At 36.6% G+C, this 15,457-nt stretch overlaps 3 protein-coding genes across 3 annotated transcripts; 2 read left to right on the top strand and 1 right to left on the bottom strand.

The window, feature by feature from the left end:
- LOC113668799 (BOS complex subunit TMEM147) lies at nt 1–5,234 on the top strand. The gene is made up of 7 exons (XM_089209329.1): nt 1–190; nt 323–392; nt 1,568–1,633; nt 1,974–2,079; nt 2,666–2,781; nt 3,578–3,699; nt 4,327–5,234. The coding sequence occupies exons 1-7, from the start codon at nt 114–116 to the stop codon at nt 4,457–4,459; spliced, it is 690 nt and encodes a 229-aa protein (XP_089065455.1). The 5' UTR covers nt 1–113; the 3' UTR covers nt 4,460–5,234.
- Nucleotides 5,235–6,863: 1,629 nt separating this feature from the next.
- On the bottom strand, nt 6,864–7,431 carry LOC113668807 (ATP synthase peripheral stalk subunit F6, mitochondrial). Its single transcript, XM_027184763.2, has one exon. The coding sequence runs from the start codon at nt 7,352–7,354 to the stop codon at nt 7,037–7,039; it is 318 nt and encodes a 105-aa protein (XP_027040564.2). The 5' UTR covers nt 7,355–7,431; the 3' UTR covers nt 6,864–7,036.
- A 13-nt stretch (nt 7,432–7,444) lies between these two features.
- LOC113668796 (porphobilinogen deaminase) lies at nt 7,445–15,432 on the top strand. The gene is made up of 12 exons (XM_027184750.2): nt 7,445–7,525; nt 8,126–8,198; nt 8,896–8,945; nt 9,632–9,687; nt 9,911–9,988; nt 10,590–10,667; nt 11,026–11,101; nt 12,327–12,440; nt 12,787–12,825; nt 13,601–13,720; nt 13,855–13,908; nt 14,783–15,432. Exons 1-12 carry the CDS (start codon nt 7,478–7,480, stop codon nt 15,050–15,052), a joined length of 1,056 nt encoding a protein of 351 aa, XP_027040551.2. The 5' UTR covers nt 7,445–7,477; the 3' UTR covers nt 15,053–15,432.
- Nucleotides 15,433–15,457: the final 25 nt, after the last annotated feature.

Raw genomic sequence — 15,457 nt, 5'->3', positions numbered from 1 at the left:
GTGCGAGGCTACAAAGCTACATTGCGAGGCTACCAAGTTTTATTCGCAGCCATTTTACAATTCACTGTTAGTCAGGAAAGAACTTTTGAGATTCCCTTTATTTTCCCGATAGAATGACTTTATTTCATTTCGGAAATTGTGTGGCTTTAGCGTACTTTCCTTATTTTATTGTCTACAAGTGTTCTGGACTGTAAGTTGGTGGAGTTTTGTGTATGATTTGGCGTGTTCAACAATTCGAAAATTTTTATCTCACACTGAGTTATCGTGTTTCTTGAGATTGTTGGAACGATCAGTTTTTATCTTGTAATGTTTCTTATTGTAGGTCAGAGTACAGTGCATTTTGGAGATGTGTGAAGGCAGGGGCTGCGTACCTCGTAACACAACTTTGTAAGGTAAAAACCGATTCTTCTAGAGTTGAATGATTCAACCTTGCTTTTAAAATTTAATTAATACATGAGAGTAGCAGTCAAAATATGGCACACCTTTATTTAGCTTACCAGTGGCTATAAATCGATAATCTTCATTTATACATAAAATTTTGTTGTAACAAGGAGATATTTTATGCACTGAGAGCGCCATCACCTATCGATCATGATGACGAGACTTAAGTCACGCGACTTATAATTAGTTTTGCCAGTTTGCGTGTATGTGCTTATACAGGACAATTGAAAATCAAGACATCTTATCGAAAGAAAATTCTTCAAATGAATTTGAGATTCGGTATTTCTATTGATTTGATGTTGTATGACCTAAAATCAGTTCTTAACCCTCACTCCCAAGATCTCATTAGTAATTATCCTTGCTGTCTACCATAAAAGTCTCATAATGTTGATTTAGAGAATTTGGTATTGGGTCAACTAATAATCCTCTGAGTGGTTTTTTTTTTCATTCTCATCAGTTGTATGCTTGATATTGTAAGGAGAAGTTCTGTCTTGGTCACTCCTGGGAGTTAAAGATTCACCTATAATTTGTTTTGTTTTTAATATTCTTAAAATAAAAAAATTCAGTTTTAAATTTAAGCTGTCTGATTGAGGAAATTCAGAGTGACTTTATGAACTTGCCAGATTTGTGCACATTTTATGCACTTAGCATCCACAAAATGTAAAATGTTGTCTGTCGTGCCCAGGTGGATTCAGCACAGTTTGAGGTGTATTTGGGTTTCAAAATTTGTCAATCTAACAGTGTTTTTTGAGAGATTTTGGCATGAAGTAGAGTGTCTCTGTGAATGAGTTGACACTGTAGTTGTAGTGTTAGTTTTTTTAACCTTAATTGGTCTTTATACCAAAAAGCTACATGCTTTCAAGTTGTGAAAACATATTCTAGTCTGTGTCCAGTTTTTTGTGATACAGTATAATGTGGGAGTTTGACAAGCCAGAAAAGTTTTAAGAAAGAAGAGGAATAAAAAAGGTTTAAAATACCTGTTGATAGAATAGACAGGATAAAAGTGACAAAATCAAACAATAAACAATTAAGGGAACAAGAACAGAACAGTCTGCAGTCTACATGTATGTGTAAATCTGGCTTTTTCTGTCATAATTATTTCCTGACAGTCTATTTTTTTTTACAGATGTTGGTATTAGCAACTTTCTTTCCCACATCAGATGTTTCTGCAGGTCATATCGACTTTATAGGGGTAGGACAGCATTAATGCTATAGTACTGTATAGGAAACATTATAGAGGATTTGCTCAAATGTATTAGAAGCATAAGTTGCAAAACACAAAGAAATACACTTTTGTAACTTTCTATTTTCCTGTTACTACAGGTGTAATTTTGACCATATCATTTTACATAGCTTAACTATTCTTTGCACACAAGAAATATTTATACTGAGTGTCATTTAACTTAACCTAAAGTGATCACATCAATTGATTAAACAGAAGAAATGCTATAGCTATATATATTTGTTACTGGTTGAATGGAGAGATTTCCAGTTATTAGAGCGTAACTTTTTTATTCTATTTCCTCTTTCAGGAATTTCTTAGATCCACAGTTGACTTTGCAGATCTTGTTGGCCTTCATTTAGTTATGACTAAAATTGCTGGCAAAGGTGAATTGAAGGTTTTAGTGGCTGGTGTTGGTAAGTTGTAGAATCTTCTTAAATTTTTAAAAGGCAATGTGGAGTACATTCAGCACATATCAGCTTTTATTTGGAGAATTAACGATCTTTGAGATTCATGTGCAAGATATTTCTGTTGCTATTACAGTACATGTATGCATTTCAATATAAAGAATTTAAAATTTGTGGTATTGACCATGTGCCACATGTTGTGCATTTTATGAACTCAGAAGAAAACAAAGAACAGCAAAAGTAAGCTCTTTTGAATGAGAATGGCAAAAACCAGGTTGAGGCAAGATTTATTTTAAAGAACAAAGCAGTAGTTAAGACATTGTAGGCTCACTTTACCTGCTGAGACAGCCAATGGGAGCACACCATTTCCTTGATTTTGTTTACCTACAGGGTCAACCATAGAATTATTAATGAAAGTTGTTCATTGAAGAATGTCTTGGTATTATGACATGTACATCCATGTAGCACTGGTTTTGGAGGTTACATGCATGTGCTTGTAGTATTGTGGTGTGGATCCACAGTCAAACAACATGATTTGGGTCTTTTTTTTCTTTGATTTATGTATTTATTATTGTTGTTGTGATTGTTTTTTTAGGTTGGGCTACAGCTGAGCTTGTGATGACTCGTCTCCTTCCCTTGTGGGTTGGCGCAAGAGGGGTTGAATTTGACTGGAAATACATACAAATGAGTTTTGATGCTAACGTCAGCTTGGTAAGGGTTGATTGACTACACACATACAGACATGTCGGACTTGGTCAGACTTTGTAAAAGAAAAAACTAACCATTAAATACAATATAGAACAGATAGATTAAAATTTGTCTTCAGTCTGTCAAGGAACTGTTCCTTCAGGTTTATGAGTTATGTTAAATTCTAATTATTCCGGTCTTCCATAACAATATTTTAATTTCTTACTCAGAACCACGCTGCATTGTTCTGTTTTTTGTGGTGTTACCAGTCAGTTTACTTCTTTTTTTTTTTCTTTTTTTGCATTTAATTTTCCTATGTATTTTTAATTTATTGTATGTATGCTATAACTTTTTCCTCAATGTCAATGTGTATTTAGCTGTAGTAGTCTTGTATGTAATGAGTTGTATTATGAAACAAAGCTGTAAGTTAAAAAAAATAGAACACACAAACATCTGAAGCTACAATTAACCCTTTAACTCCCATGAGTGACCAAGACAGAGTTTCTCCTTACAATATCAATACAATATCAACTAGATAAGTGATGAGAATAAAGAAAAATATTAATTTGGGGATAATAATATTATTAGTTGATCCAATACTAAATTCTCTGAACTAACATTGCAAGAATTGTGTGGTTGACAGTGAGGAGAATGACAAATTTGATCTAAGAGTTAAAAGGTTAAGATTTATATTTACTTGAAATTTTAACCACAGTCATATTGTATTCAAACACAAGGTACTTATTATCTCTTGAGTCTCTGCATGTGTGTACATTCATGGCAGCAATTAACTAATGTATGTACTTTTTCATCATTTCAGATTCAGCATATATCTACAGCAGCTCTTGTGTGGTTATGGAGCAGGACAGATCTGCAGAAATCCTTCCTGCCAATAGTTATGGTTTTCATGTCTCTAACATGCTATAGGCCTCTTCTTATTGAGTAAGCATCTGTGTGTATTAGTGTGTGTTTGTTATAACATATGCTCACTTTCATAGTTTTTTTTTCTAAATCACAATTATTTATCTATGATTATTGCACTTCACAATGTATCTTCTCCGCTTTAATGCAGCTTTGAGCTTTCCTTCTTTCATATTTTACCTAATGCATTTATTTTGTTTATTTGCTGGAATTTATTTATTCATAATTTGAGTTGTTAATTATTAGTTATTGAGCTTTGTCTTTCTGAAACTTCAAAAGTACACTGTACAACTCAAGGTGACTTGACATGTATATGCATACATTGTGGCCTGTTTTTAAAACAACACTTGTTCAGTGTACCTGAAAAAATAAACTGCATTTTGTTCATCTTATTGTGAGCCTTTGAGCCCCTTGATAGTGGCTAGCATCTAATTTTTCCTTATAATATCTTCCCTGAATTGCACATTAAGATCACAAAAATAAAGGAAATGTTCACCAACTACAGAAGCTCTTGATTGTTGAACAAATTCTCCTTGTCAGCAATTAGGAAATTTATAGAAAACAGAATAGAGAATATGCATACTGCTTTTTAGGTCTAAAGTGTTAATGTTAAGGAGAATTATCTATTTGTTTTATTTTTTTCTTCAGTGTTTTGAGCCATGTAATGGGAATCCAATCCTGGAGCTTGCTGCTATTAAAAACAACTTTCACCTCCTGCATTGGACTTGTTGCACTTCAACTGTACCTGACACTAACTGCTGGGAAACAGATCAGGACTTAAAGAGCTTCTATGTACAGTCAATCTTAAAATAAGTACTAATCCTATCAACCATGTCATATAATATATATACTGGTGCATGTTCTTTAATACTACAAAGATAACCAAACTGTGAAATGGTCTCAAACTTTTGTTTTGCTGGCACATCTGTGTTCTTTGATGAATCCTGTCAAGGCCATAGATTTGTCAGACATAATCAATAAGGGAGCAATCCAAATTATTTCCAGATGTGAGGCAGTATTTTATCATTCTCCATGGACTCAATCAGTTACACCTTAACATGTCTTTCATCTAGATATCCATGAAGATTTGAATCTGTCCATTATTTTGTCTGATTAAGGCCACAAATGAGTTGGAGGCAAGTGACTCAAGGTGGCCAATAAGTTTATTCAGTCTTTTGATCTTCAGTTCTCCTTTACCCTAAGGTACCCATCATCCAAAGAGTTGTAGTCACTGTTATTTATTGAAACATTCAAAACACGTAGGTCAGCATAACACCAAAATGCATTTAATATCGGGAGTTATCAGAAATGCAAATTCAACTTCTTTAATTAGGTTAACTATAGGTGTAATATTTTATAGGTGTGATACTTTAGTGTTCTTGAGATACTTGTTTCCTTATTTCTTATGTGGAAACTGGACATTGCTTATTCTATAAACTGCTTCTACCACTCCATTTTGTTTTTGTTTGTTTGTTTGTTTTTTTTGTTCTATCATGACTATCCTAACTGGTTTGTGAATACATTTTTGGTGCATTAAATTAACAGTGACACTTGAATGTTAAGTAAATTTTATCCCCTCCACAGAACTCTCTGGACTTCTTCACCGAGTTAAATAAATGTGAAGCAAGGAAATATTTTTACCTCTTTCACCTTCTTCCTTCCCTAGTCTTTCAATTGTTGAATTTTTGTCTCCTGTGGTTGAAAACTGAAGAAAGATGCTGTAAACACTACAAAGTCTTTTCACTCTGTCAGGCATTGTGGCACCTTTGTGGGCTAAAAGGGAGCAAAGTTTGGTGGGCTTAAATGTATTTAAGCCCTCTTTCACAATTGTTCAGACTGTTTTGTAGTCATTCTTTTCAGTTTTTACTTTCTCAGTGCCCTCCAGACTGATAGTAATAGTAATACAGTGGCTTGGGCTTACATGACTCTGATTCAGGTACAAAATATATTTCTGCCCAAGAACATAGTGACCATTGTTTTACTAGCCATCAAGACTGTACTAGACTAATGTTTTGCAGGAATATCAAGAGATTTCCAAAATGGGCCTTTTGATCCTACCATTCTAGCCCAAAACATTACTCCCAACATTTATATAAGCTATTTGGGGACTTAACCACATTTATCTTCTGTGTTTTGCAACAGTAGCAGGCTTTTCAGGTCAATTCAAACTCAGCCTTTGCTTAAGAATATGGTAAATTATTATCCTACAACCAATAGAGGGTTAATTCTTGCATACATGTAGGTTAGACTAAAAGTTAAGAAGTCCATCAATTTAGTGCAACTGTCAATCAGCATTAACCCTTTAAATCCTAAGAGTGACCAGCATCTAGTTTCTCCTTACAATAATACTGCTGTATCATTCATTTAAGATCATGAGAATAAAGGAAATGATCACCAACTAAAGAAGCTCTTGATTGTTAAACAAATTCTCCTTGTCAGCACATTAGGAAATGTAAATATAACAGTATAGAGAATAACCATACTGATCTTGGGGAGTAAAGAGTTAAAGAGCCTGAGTCTGTAAAAGAGGAACTTCTCCAATCTGGCATTTCAAACAGTTCAAGAGAGCAACCAGACTTTTTGTGAAAATTCTGTCAGGAAAATTTGAGACCTCGCTTCTTCTATGTACTGATTCTAGTCATGATAGCAAACAACTCACAGCACACAGGAATGTGGGTGGGTCAGCAGAAGAAAAGTGAGGGTGGTTGAAAGAAAAACAATTGGGCCCATTTCATGGTGTGATGCTTTCATTGTGAAATGACTATGGCACAAATCATTAAAATACTCAGTGATACTACTTGCCAAACATCTACTAAGATTTATATGATTATTTGAATGAAACAAGAACATGCATTTTGGTTGGTTCTTTCTTGTGACCTATTGGAGGATAGACACATAGATCATGTCAACACTTGATAAAACATATGCATTCCATGTTGCCATGGGTCTGTAGAAAATGTGCTAAAAATATCAGTGACACACTTGGCTGTGCCTCGTGTGCCACTTTACAGTTCCTATCAAATTTTTATGACATCTACAATCACTACTAAACAGATGCACTAAAACACAGAATCTTTAAGTTAAATTTAAAATGGGAAGTAATTAGAAAGCAAACTTCTCTTCAGATCTTTCCCATAGGTTAGTAGTGCTTATTAACAATGCAAAATAATCAGTTAAATCAACAGTTTTGAAATGTGAGTTTATTCTAGTGAATTACAGTGATTTAAATGAGCCCCGTTTCATTACAAATAACACACAGAACCAGAGGCACAATCCAAATATCTTCTTGTTGCCTTCAGTTCAACACACTCGTCGTACCATCACCGATAAAAAGTTAATCAAAGTACAGTTTCCTGTCTTATGCGCTGGCTTCATCAAAGTCAAACTTAGGAAACTCCTCCAGATTTCCTCCGCCAAATCGCTTTCGTATCTGATCCATCTCTACCTCCATTTTAGCTTTCTTGTCGGGTGTGAAGTCTACCAATTCGTCCCCAGAGGCTGCGCTCTTCTTTTTGTACTCTTGTAACTTCTCCACGAACAGTTTCTGAATAGGATCAACATTCTTGTCCGCTTTTGCCATTAAGACAGATGCCATACCCAGGTTTCTTCTACAAGAGGCCATAAGTGACCCTGCTGTTTGTGAAAGCTGTCGTGTAAAACGAAAAGCTACCGCCATTTTGTAGATTACGACGCAAAACTCAATATTTCAAAATGGCGAACCCTGTGGAAGAGTGGCCTCGCTTTGAAACGAAGATCATTAGTCATCAGTCCTACGGCACGTGTAGTAATCTCGGTCAATATGGCGGACGCAGCGCGAGTCGTAAAAGTTGGTTCACGCAAGAGTCAGGTATGTTGGTAGACGCTAAAAAGTTATTACTGTGGCAATAAATTCATTTTTTAGGGGATAAATTTCTTATTTGTGGCGTCTTAAGTCCAAAAACTCGATGTGTTTGTCTTTGTACAGAGATTCTGGATGCTTGAAGTCAAACACTATGAAGTTAAAAATTCTTTCCGGTTCTAGAAAATGTTTAAATTGGGACAAGATTCGATCGATCTCGTGAGTTTTACGCCTAAAAAAAATTTAAACAAAGATATTGATGTAAAAATTTGGCACTACAACGTCTAATTAAGTGTATTGGTTTCAACGTACGATTTGAAGATGTATTCGCAACAGATTTTGGTGTTGGGGAAGGGGGTCGGTTAGGGTGTGGCGGGCTGTGATGAAAAGAAAACGGAATAGCTTATTTTCAGTGGTTGTAAGTGTACCTCATAGCATTATTTTAATGAACTATATATACTGTTAGCCGTGTTTTTGTTTGATTGAACAGAACAAGGCCAATATCTGGCCATCGTGACCTCTTGCCAATTTAAATGTTAGTGGATACTTATTAGAAGGTAACCAACGTAGACTTTATTTCATGCAGTTTTTTTATTTACTTTTATAAAGTTGGCTCTTATTCAAACTAATGTCATTGTGGATGAACTGAAGAAGCTTTGGCCAAACACTTCCTTTGAAATTGGTGAGTTGTTTCTTTTTTTGTTTCATCTACATTTATTGGGAAGTTTTATCTTTGAATTAAATCAAGTGTGATCAGTTTGTTAAGTCTGTATATGAAGCTGACTCACATGGCTTCTAGAACATAGGATAGTTTCTGCAGTGTCTGGAATCACCTTTTTTTCCTTTTCAATTGCAAGCTGCAGTTCAATTTTAAGTTACGCCTCAGAATTTTTCAGGATTCCCTGGAAGTTTTGGTATGACCCATTTTTTTCTCCTGGGAGGAGAAAGGTAATGTGTTCTTTCCCAGGAAAACAGCACAATGGCTCTGGCTCAATCTTAAAGTTTTCCATGCAGAGTCTAGTACTGTAACCATTAGAATTTAATTTCTGTCTTTCTCCGTGCCCTAACATTACCTCTAGTTAACCTTTTAACTTCTGCAGGTGACCAAGACAGAATTTTTCCTTACAATGTCAATACAACATCAAGCAGACAAGAGAGGAGAATAAAGAAATATTTCAATTAAGGGACTATTAGTTGATCTAACACGAAATTCTCCAAATCAGCATAATAGGAATTGTATTGCAGACAGTAAGGAGAATTACTAGTGAGATTGTGAGAGTGAAAGGATTAAGAGTTACTGACTCTTAACCCTTGACCCTTGGTTCATCCTGCACACAATGTGAACAATTAATGGTTGCTTTTACTTTGTTTCCCCTTAGTTTCCATGTCTACCATAGGAGATAACATTTTAGAAAAACCATTACCCAAGGTTAGTGGTACATGTGTATGACTGAGACTTGATTGTATCAATATGTCAAATAAGTAATTCTGTGCTGCTTGTTTTAATTAGATAAAAGATGACCATACTAATTTTAAAGTAGAACCCAGTCATTCCTTAATCCTTTAACTCCCATGGGTTACCAAGACAGAATTTCTCCTTACATTTTCAATACAATATCAAGCAGACAAGTGATAAGAATTAGGAAAAATATCAACCAGAAGATTACAAGTTGATCCCATACAAAATTCTCCAAACTAACATCAGAAGAATTGTATGGTAGACAGTGTAGAGAATTACTATTGTGATCTGGGAGTGAAAGGGTTAAACCTCCCTTACAATTACCAATGTTTTGCCATGAGAAGGAAAACTCATCTGAAATTTTATCTTACCTGAGACACCATGACCCTGTGCTTGTTACTGTTTTTTTTTTTTTTTGGATGAAAAACTCTCTACTCTCACAATTGAAATGGAACCAAGTAGTCACAGTCCTTAAATAAAGGGGCCCTATTCTTTTTTGACCTTCATTTGAATAAGGACTCTGTAAATTATAATTTTTGATTAACGAAAATTAAAGTAGTTTATTGAAAAACTCTCTTTTTCAGTTTCAATATTGTCAACATGCCTACATAACTTATAATATGACTGAATTTTTTTAAAAATTTTTTTAACTTTAGATTGGAGAAAAAAGTGTATTTACAAAGGAATTAGAAGTTGCCTTGGCAAATAAAAGGTAGGTACATTTAGTGGTTCTGCCCCATAAAATGAATGTCTCCTACTTCCAATCATTAAACTCACTCCAAACTGAAAACAGTTGTCACCTGGTTTATGTTGCTTAACATTTCCTCTTATAGGCTTCATGTAGTTTTATTTCTGATTGCAAATTTTGATTACTTTATTTTAGTTTTATAGAAGAACAATTTCTCTTTTAAGGAGTTCTTTTTGTTTGTTCTTAGTGTGGATTTTGTAGTTCATTCACTGAAGGATCTCCCATCCACTCTTCCACCAGGAATGTTAATTGGGGCTGTCTTCAGGTAATGGTTTTAACCCTTTGAACCTTAATAGTGATCATTGTCTAATTTCTCCTTACATTAATAATATTTTTTTCATACCTGAATCACACATTAAGGTCACAAGAATATAGGAAACGATCACCAACTAAAGAAGCTCTTGATTGTTCAACTAATTCTCCTTGTTAGCATCTTAAGAAATGTATAGAGAACAGTATGGAGAATATGCATACTGATGTTCGGGTGTAAAGGGTGATTGGTGGAATATAGTGTGATTCCTCTCCAGTTTTATAGGAAAAATTTGATATGAAAAGATTACTCAGAAATTAAGGGCCAGTCATTTTAATAAAAGTTTAGCCATTGTTTAACAAAACTACAATCTAAACTATCTTGAATTTAACTCAATCTTTTATCTGAACATTAATTTTTGTGAGCAGAGTCAAGAGGGCCAAAAGCTAGCAGTGGAAGGTCATTAATTTAATGAAAACATCCCTATTATAGGGAATACCTAAGGCCCACTGCTTGCATAAAACCGCAATTTGGGTTAGACCTCGTGTAAATAACTGGTCCTAAGATTTTTTTACCTGTGTCGGGTGATTTAGTATTTCTCTTTGCGTTTTATCAGGCGAGACAGTCCTTATGATGTGGTTGTCTTTCATCCTAAACACAAAGGTTCCAATCTCGCTTCTTTACCCAAAGGGAGGTGAGAACTAACTTAGCTTCGTAATTTTACTCATAAAGAGTTATAGACATGTATAAAAGATAATGTATACTTACGATACTTTCAAAAGTGTCCATGTCTCATACATGAAGAGTCCTTTGAAAGGGTTAGGGTTTTTTTTCAGCTTCGTGATTTTCAAATCTTTTCAATTTCATCCCTGGTCATCTTTTCTTATTTGTTTGCGAGTCTTTTTTTTGTTTTTCTGCCTTTCCGAAATAATATTTTATAGCATTCCTTAAATGTCTCAGATTAACTATGATATCACACCTTTGAACAAACTTAGGACTAATGCTATTTTCGATTGTTGATTATATACAGCTGTATTCATTTTCCCCCACAGTGTGATTGGGACAAGCTCACTAAGGCGTAGTGCGCAACTTAAAAGAGCTTTTCCTCATTTGCTTATTGAAGATGTCGTATCCTTTTGTGAAACTGGTCGTTAAAAAGATTTTGGTTCGCCACGCGCGAGACAACTCGATTAAGTATAAAAAGACGCCTGAGTGCTAGGGTAATTTGGTGTTATCAACTGAGTTGATAACTTAAACTGGCCATCGTTAAGGTTTTAAAAGCTGACGTTTCGAGCGTTAGACCTCCGTCAGAGCAAAAGGCCAACGCCCAAAACGCTCTCGCCCTGACGAAGGGCTAACGCTCGAAACGTCAGCTTTTAAACTCTTCACAGTGGTCAATTTACGTTATCAACCCAGCTGATAATACCAAATTACCTTGTTATACTCTGCCATCGACGCTGCACCACAGTTTCTTTAGTTTCTTAAGAAACTTGCCCCCCTTATTTGTCTGAGTGCTAGGATTGTTAAAGCATAATGTGACCCTAACGATTGTGCGGAAACACAGTCATTGCAGAACCACCGATCGCTGAGCTGAAGTGCTTTCGATTGACTATCGTGAAAAAAACCCAACTAATGATAACGAGGAGCCACTAACAAGTCAAAGTAGACAGAGCAAATCGACGGAGTCGCGGAAGTAGGAGAGTGACCAAGTTGCGAGTTGTTATTGGTCTTACCTTAAAATCTGATTGGTTGAGAATGTGGCACGAGTTTTCTAGACCAATCACGGAGCTAAGTAAAGGAAAATCAATGGAGTCTTGGACTTTGCCATGCAAAACGAAAGGGTAGTTTTCACATACGACGCGCTCGGAGTCGGAGTCGCAGAGTGATACAATCAACTGAAAATCAAACCGACGGAATCAGAAGAAAAATAAACTGGATTGTCGCAGTTGTAAGGCTTTGGATGGCCTGAGAACTCGCATTGTGATCGGTTGATTCTTCCACTTCCGCTTGTGAATCAGCTTTCAATGGAACATAAGCGTCGATGTCAGAAGTGGAATCGGAAGAAAATGAAACCGTCCTGATTTTTACAACTCTGATTCTGTCGAGCCTATGACTCTCTTACGACTATGACTTTCGATTTTCCAGAAGTCGGAAGCGCTCTTACGACTCCGACTACGATCCCGACTTTGTCTACGATTCCGACTCCGACTTCGTCACCAGTATAGAGCGGCTTTAAGAGAACTTCAAGTGTGATTAAGATACTTTTAGATAACCGAAAGAGAACCTATAAAATTCTTTGATACTATTTACAAGCGAGTTAAATGTCCTTAACAACGTGTTTTCCAATGATCAGCGTGGAAATCTGAACACTAGACTCAGCAAGCTTGATGCTGGAGATAAATATGACGCTCTCATCTTGGCAGCTGCAGGAATGGACCGCATGGGTTGGGCGGAACGTATTGAGCAGGTCAGATTCATTCCTGATCTCGTCTAGCAAATGCTGCATTAATTTAGCTTGCCTACGAGCGAGCAAACGTTCGTTATTAGAGCTGCGACATGAGAATGAATAAATTGATCTTCGCGACTGTGGTACTAGCGTCTTGCAACTCTGATAGAGAGAGCCTACTTGCAATGTCTTGTTATGTCTGTGTTGTTGCTGTTATTGTTGTTGTTGTTTTTTTTTTTAGCCTAACACAGCAATTTGTTTGTTGTTTTTTGGAAAAGTCTGTGGATAAAAAGGAATGTATGGTTTTCGTTTAAAGTTTTTTGAAGGGGTATTTTCCTGTTTTCATGACAATTCGTTTTTTCCACAGGTTCTTGGTCCTGATGAGTGCTTGTATGCTGTAGGACAGGTTGGTTACGAAAGTGTTTACATCAGCGCATTCTCGAGTTCAGCGGGCCTCGATGAGTTTTCTTGCGAAACAAATGGCCAGTTTGATCTCGGTGAAGATACCGAGGCTTAGTTACGTTATTAGTGTGGAATATTTTAGAGTCAAATATTAGTTTTGGCAAAAGGGAATTTCAAGTGCTTAAGTCATTTCACAGTAGGTTTGCTATCCTTATCGAACTTTTGTATTTAAGTAACCTTTTCAAATTACCTTACAGCTTTTGCTGCAAACACTAAGTACAGACAATTTATTTGGGGTTTAGGAACAGTTTTTGCGTATTGTGAGTTTTCTTGTATGACTGTATAGGCTGTTCTATCAAACAGTGAGTTCCAAATGTGTAGCCAACCGCGCCTCATTTGATTGCAACTTTTCGCCCTTGAATCCTTGTACTTGATTTCACCTTGAGTTATAATAGAGCAATTTTCAATTGAGTGTCAAATGCTATCCGAGATTGTATTGGTTTTGCGTTTTTTTTCTTTTTGCGCTTCGCTCTGTGATTGGTCCAGAAAACTCGCACTACTCTCTCAACCAATCAGATGCGAAACTAAAACCACTTACGACTTGGTCGCCCTCATTTTCTCGCGCTTTAGGCAGTTTGGTTGTGTTTAGGCAGGTGATTTCTTCTCTTCTGATTGGCTCTTTTGATCACTTTGGTTTTGGTTTTAACCTTGTTCTGATTGTTTCTTTTTGACTTAAGATTCTTTACTATCTGGCATTGATGAATTTGTCTTATTTCCAGGGAGCTCTAGCAGTTGAAGTTAATCTTGACGATAAACAAACCATTGAATTAGTGTCTAAACTGATCGATAGAGACACCAGTATCTGTTGTGCTGCTGAGAGAAACTTCTTGAGGACTTTGGTTAGTAATATGATCTTATTGACGTCGTAGGACGTTGTAGTGATGGTTTCTAAATTATCTCTCCCATAGTTCGAGTCATAATTATAGTTTGTAAATTCAACTTGGTAAACTGCTTTGGTTTGCTTCCCATGTAGGAGGGAGGATGCAGCGTTCCCATTGGAATAACCTCCAGCCTGGATGGCAATCAGGTACGGTATTGCAAATCGATAAATTAATCAGGCAATCAATCAATCAATCAACCAGTCACTCAGTCGGTCAGTCAGTCAGTCAGCAAATCGGTCAGTTGGTCAGTCGGTCAGTCAGTCAGTCGGTCAGTCGGTCAGTCAGTCAGTCAGTCAGTCAGTCGGTCAGTCAGTCGGTCAGTCAGTCAGTCAGTCAGTCAGTCGGTCAGTCAGTCAGTCGGTCAGTCGGTCAGTCGGTCAGTCAGTCAACAAATCGGTCAATCAATCAATCAACACATTAATTGATCGATTCATTAATCGATCGATCGATCGACCCGTCAATCAATCTTTTCATTGATCAGTCAATCAGTAGATAAATCCATCATTCAATGGTCTCCTTATTAATAATTCAGTTAATCAATCAACCAGTCATTTATTTTAACAGTCCATCAATCGATCAATCAGTCAATAAACTTGGTTAGTATATACCAAAACAGTGGATGGCGTCGAAGGCGCGCCCTGATTAGCTACTCAAACTCCGCATTTATCTGCCATTCACCTCCGAGCAGCGCTTACGGGATCTGCGCCCGAAAATATTGTAATCGTAGCAGGAATAAATGAGTTTAAATCATCTTTTTGTGCGATATTATCTCACTGTTGTAGTATATACTGAAAATTTTATTTCAGTCTCGTGTCAGTGTCTACCAGTGGCTCTAACCACCTCCACTTCGGGGGATAGTTGTCAATTTTTTACTCAGTAGGAATAACTGTATTAAAAATCGCGAATGACGATAACTAAAATGAAATAAGAAGAGCCCCACTGCTTTTCCCTAGTCCCCCCTCCCATCTCAATTTCTCTGTTCGCGATGAAGAAAACTCAACCCTCTTTGTGTGATTTTAGTTAATCATGACAGGTGCTGTGTTTAGCTTGGACGGAACAGAATGTCTCAAGGAGACTGTGACGGGAACCCTCCCAGACCCTTCAGTCCAGGATGGTAGCTGCCCTCATGCCATACTCACCCAGTCGAGTATTTATGTCCCAACGGGAATGCGTGACATCATTGTAACAGCTGAAAAACTGGGCGGGACGTTAGCGCAGGCCTTAATCGCCAGAGGAGCTGAGAAAGTACTGCGTAAGGCTAGAGAAGGAAAGGACCTCGTGCAACAATGACGGAATGGAGCGCAAATAGACGATTTTTGCTTGAAAATTCGTATGAATGTCGTTATCTTAGCCACTGCGCACCCACCCCTCCCCTAACTCAACATTAGCCTGGACTTGTTATCGGTTGACTGTTGTTGGGTTAGTGGAGGTGTACGTGCACAGTGGATCTGAAGCTAACGTTGTTCCGAAAATTCTTACATTCAAGTGCTGATTAAATCGATCAAAATTTCGGGTGTAATTTTGACAAAATGGAATGGGATTTTTTTTGGGCTTTTAATTTACTTTCGTCACGCAGTCATTTTCTTCCCCTCACGAAATGTTTGTCCGAGTGAGCATTAATATGCATGTTTTAGTAGATGGGCAAAGAGAATAAAAAAATTTTTATTCAATTTCCTTGCATTTGGTAGTCTTCCT

This window comes from Pocillopora damicornis, chromosome 6 (genome assembly GCF_964200805.1).
Source record: "Pocillopora damicornis chromosome 6, jaPocDami1.2, whole genome shotgun sequence".
Lineage (NCBI taxonomy): Eukaryota > Metazoa > Cnidaria > Anthozoa > Scleractinia > Pocilloporidae > Pocillopora > Pocillopora damicornis.
This window is presented reverse-complemented; position numbering and strand designations above follow the sequence as displayed.

Coding starts and splice junctions, on each gene's coding strand:
- LOC113668799 (XM_089209329.1), top strand. CDS start 114: ATGACTTTATTTCATTTCGGAAATTGTGTGGCTTTAGCGTACTTTCCT. Junction 2,782..3,577: donor TTGATGCTAACGTCAGCTTG/GTAAGGGTTGAT, acceptor TCATCATTTCAG/ATTCAGCATATATCTACAGC. Junction 3,700..4,326: donor TATAGGCCTCTTCTTATTGA/GTAAGCATCTGT, acceptor TTTTTTCTTCAG/TGTTTTGAGCCATGTAATGG.
- LOC113668807 (XM_027184763.2), bottom strand. CDS start 7,354: ATGGCGGTAGCTTTTCGTTTTACACGACAGCTTTCACAAACAGCAGGG.
- LOC113668796 (XM_027184750.2), top strand. CDS start 7,478: ATGGCGGACGCAGCGCGAGTCGTAAAAGTTGGTTCACGCAAGAGTCAG. Junction 8,946..9,631: donor TAGAAAAACCATTACCCAAG/GTTAGTGGTACA, acceptor TTTTAACTTTAG/ATTGGAGAAAAAAGTGTATT. Junction 13,721..13,854: donor GAAACTTCTTGAGGACTTTG/GTTAGTAATATG, acceptor CTTCCCATGTAG/GAGGGAGGATGCAGCGTTCC.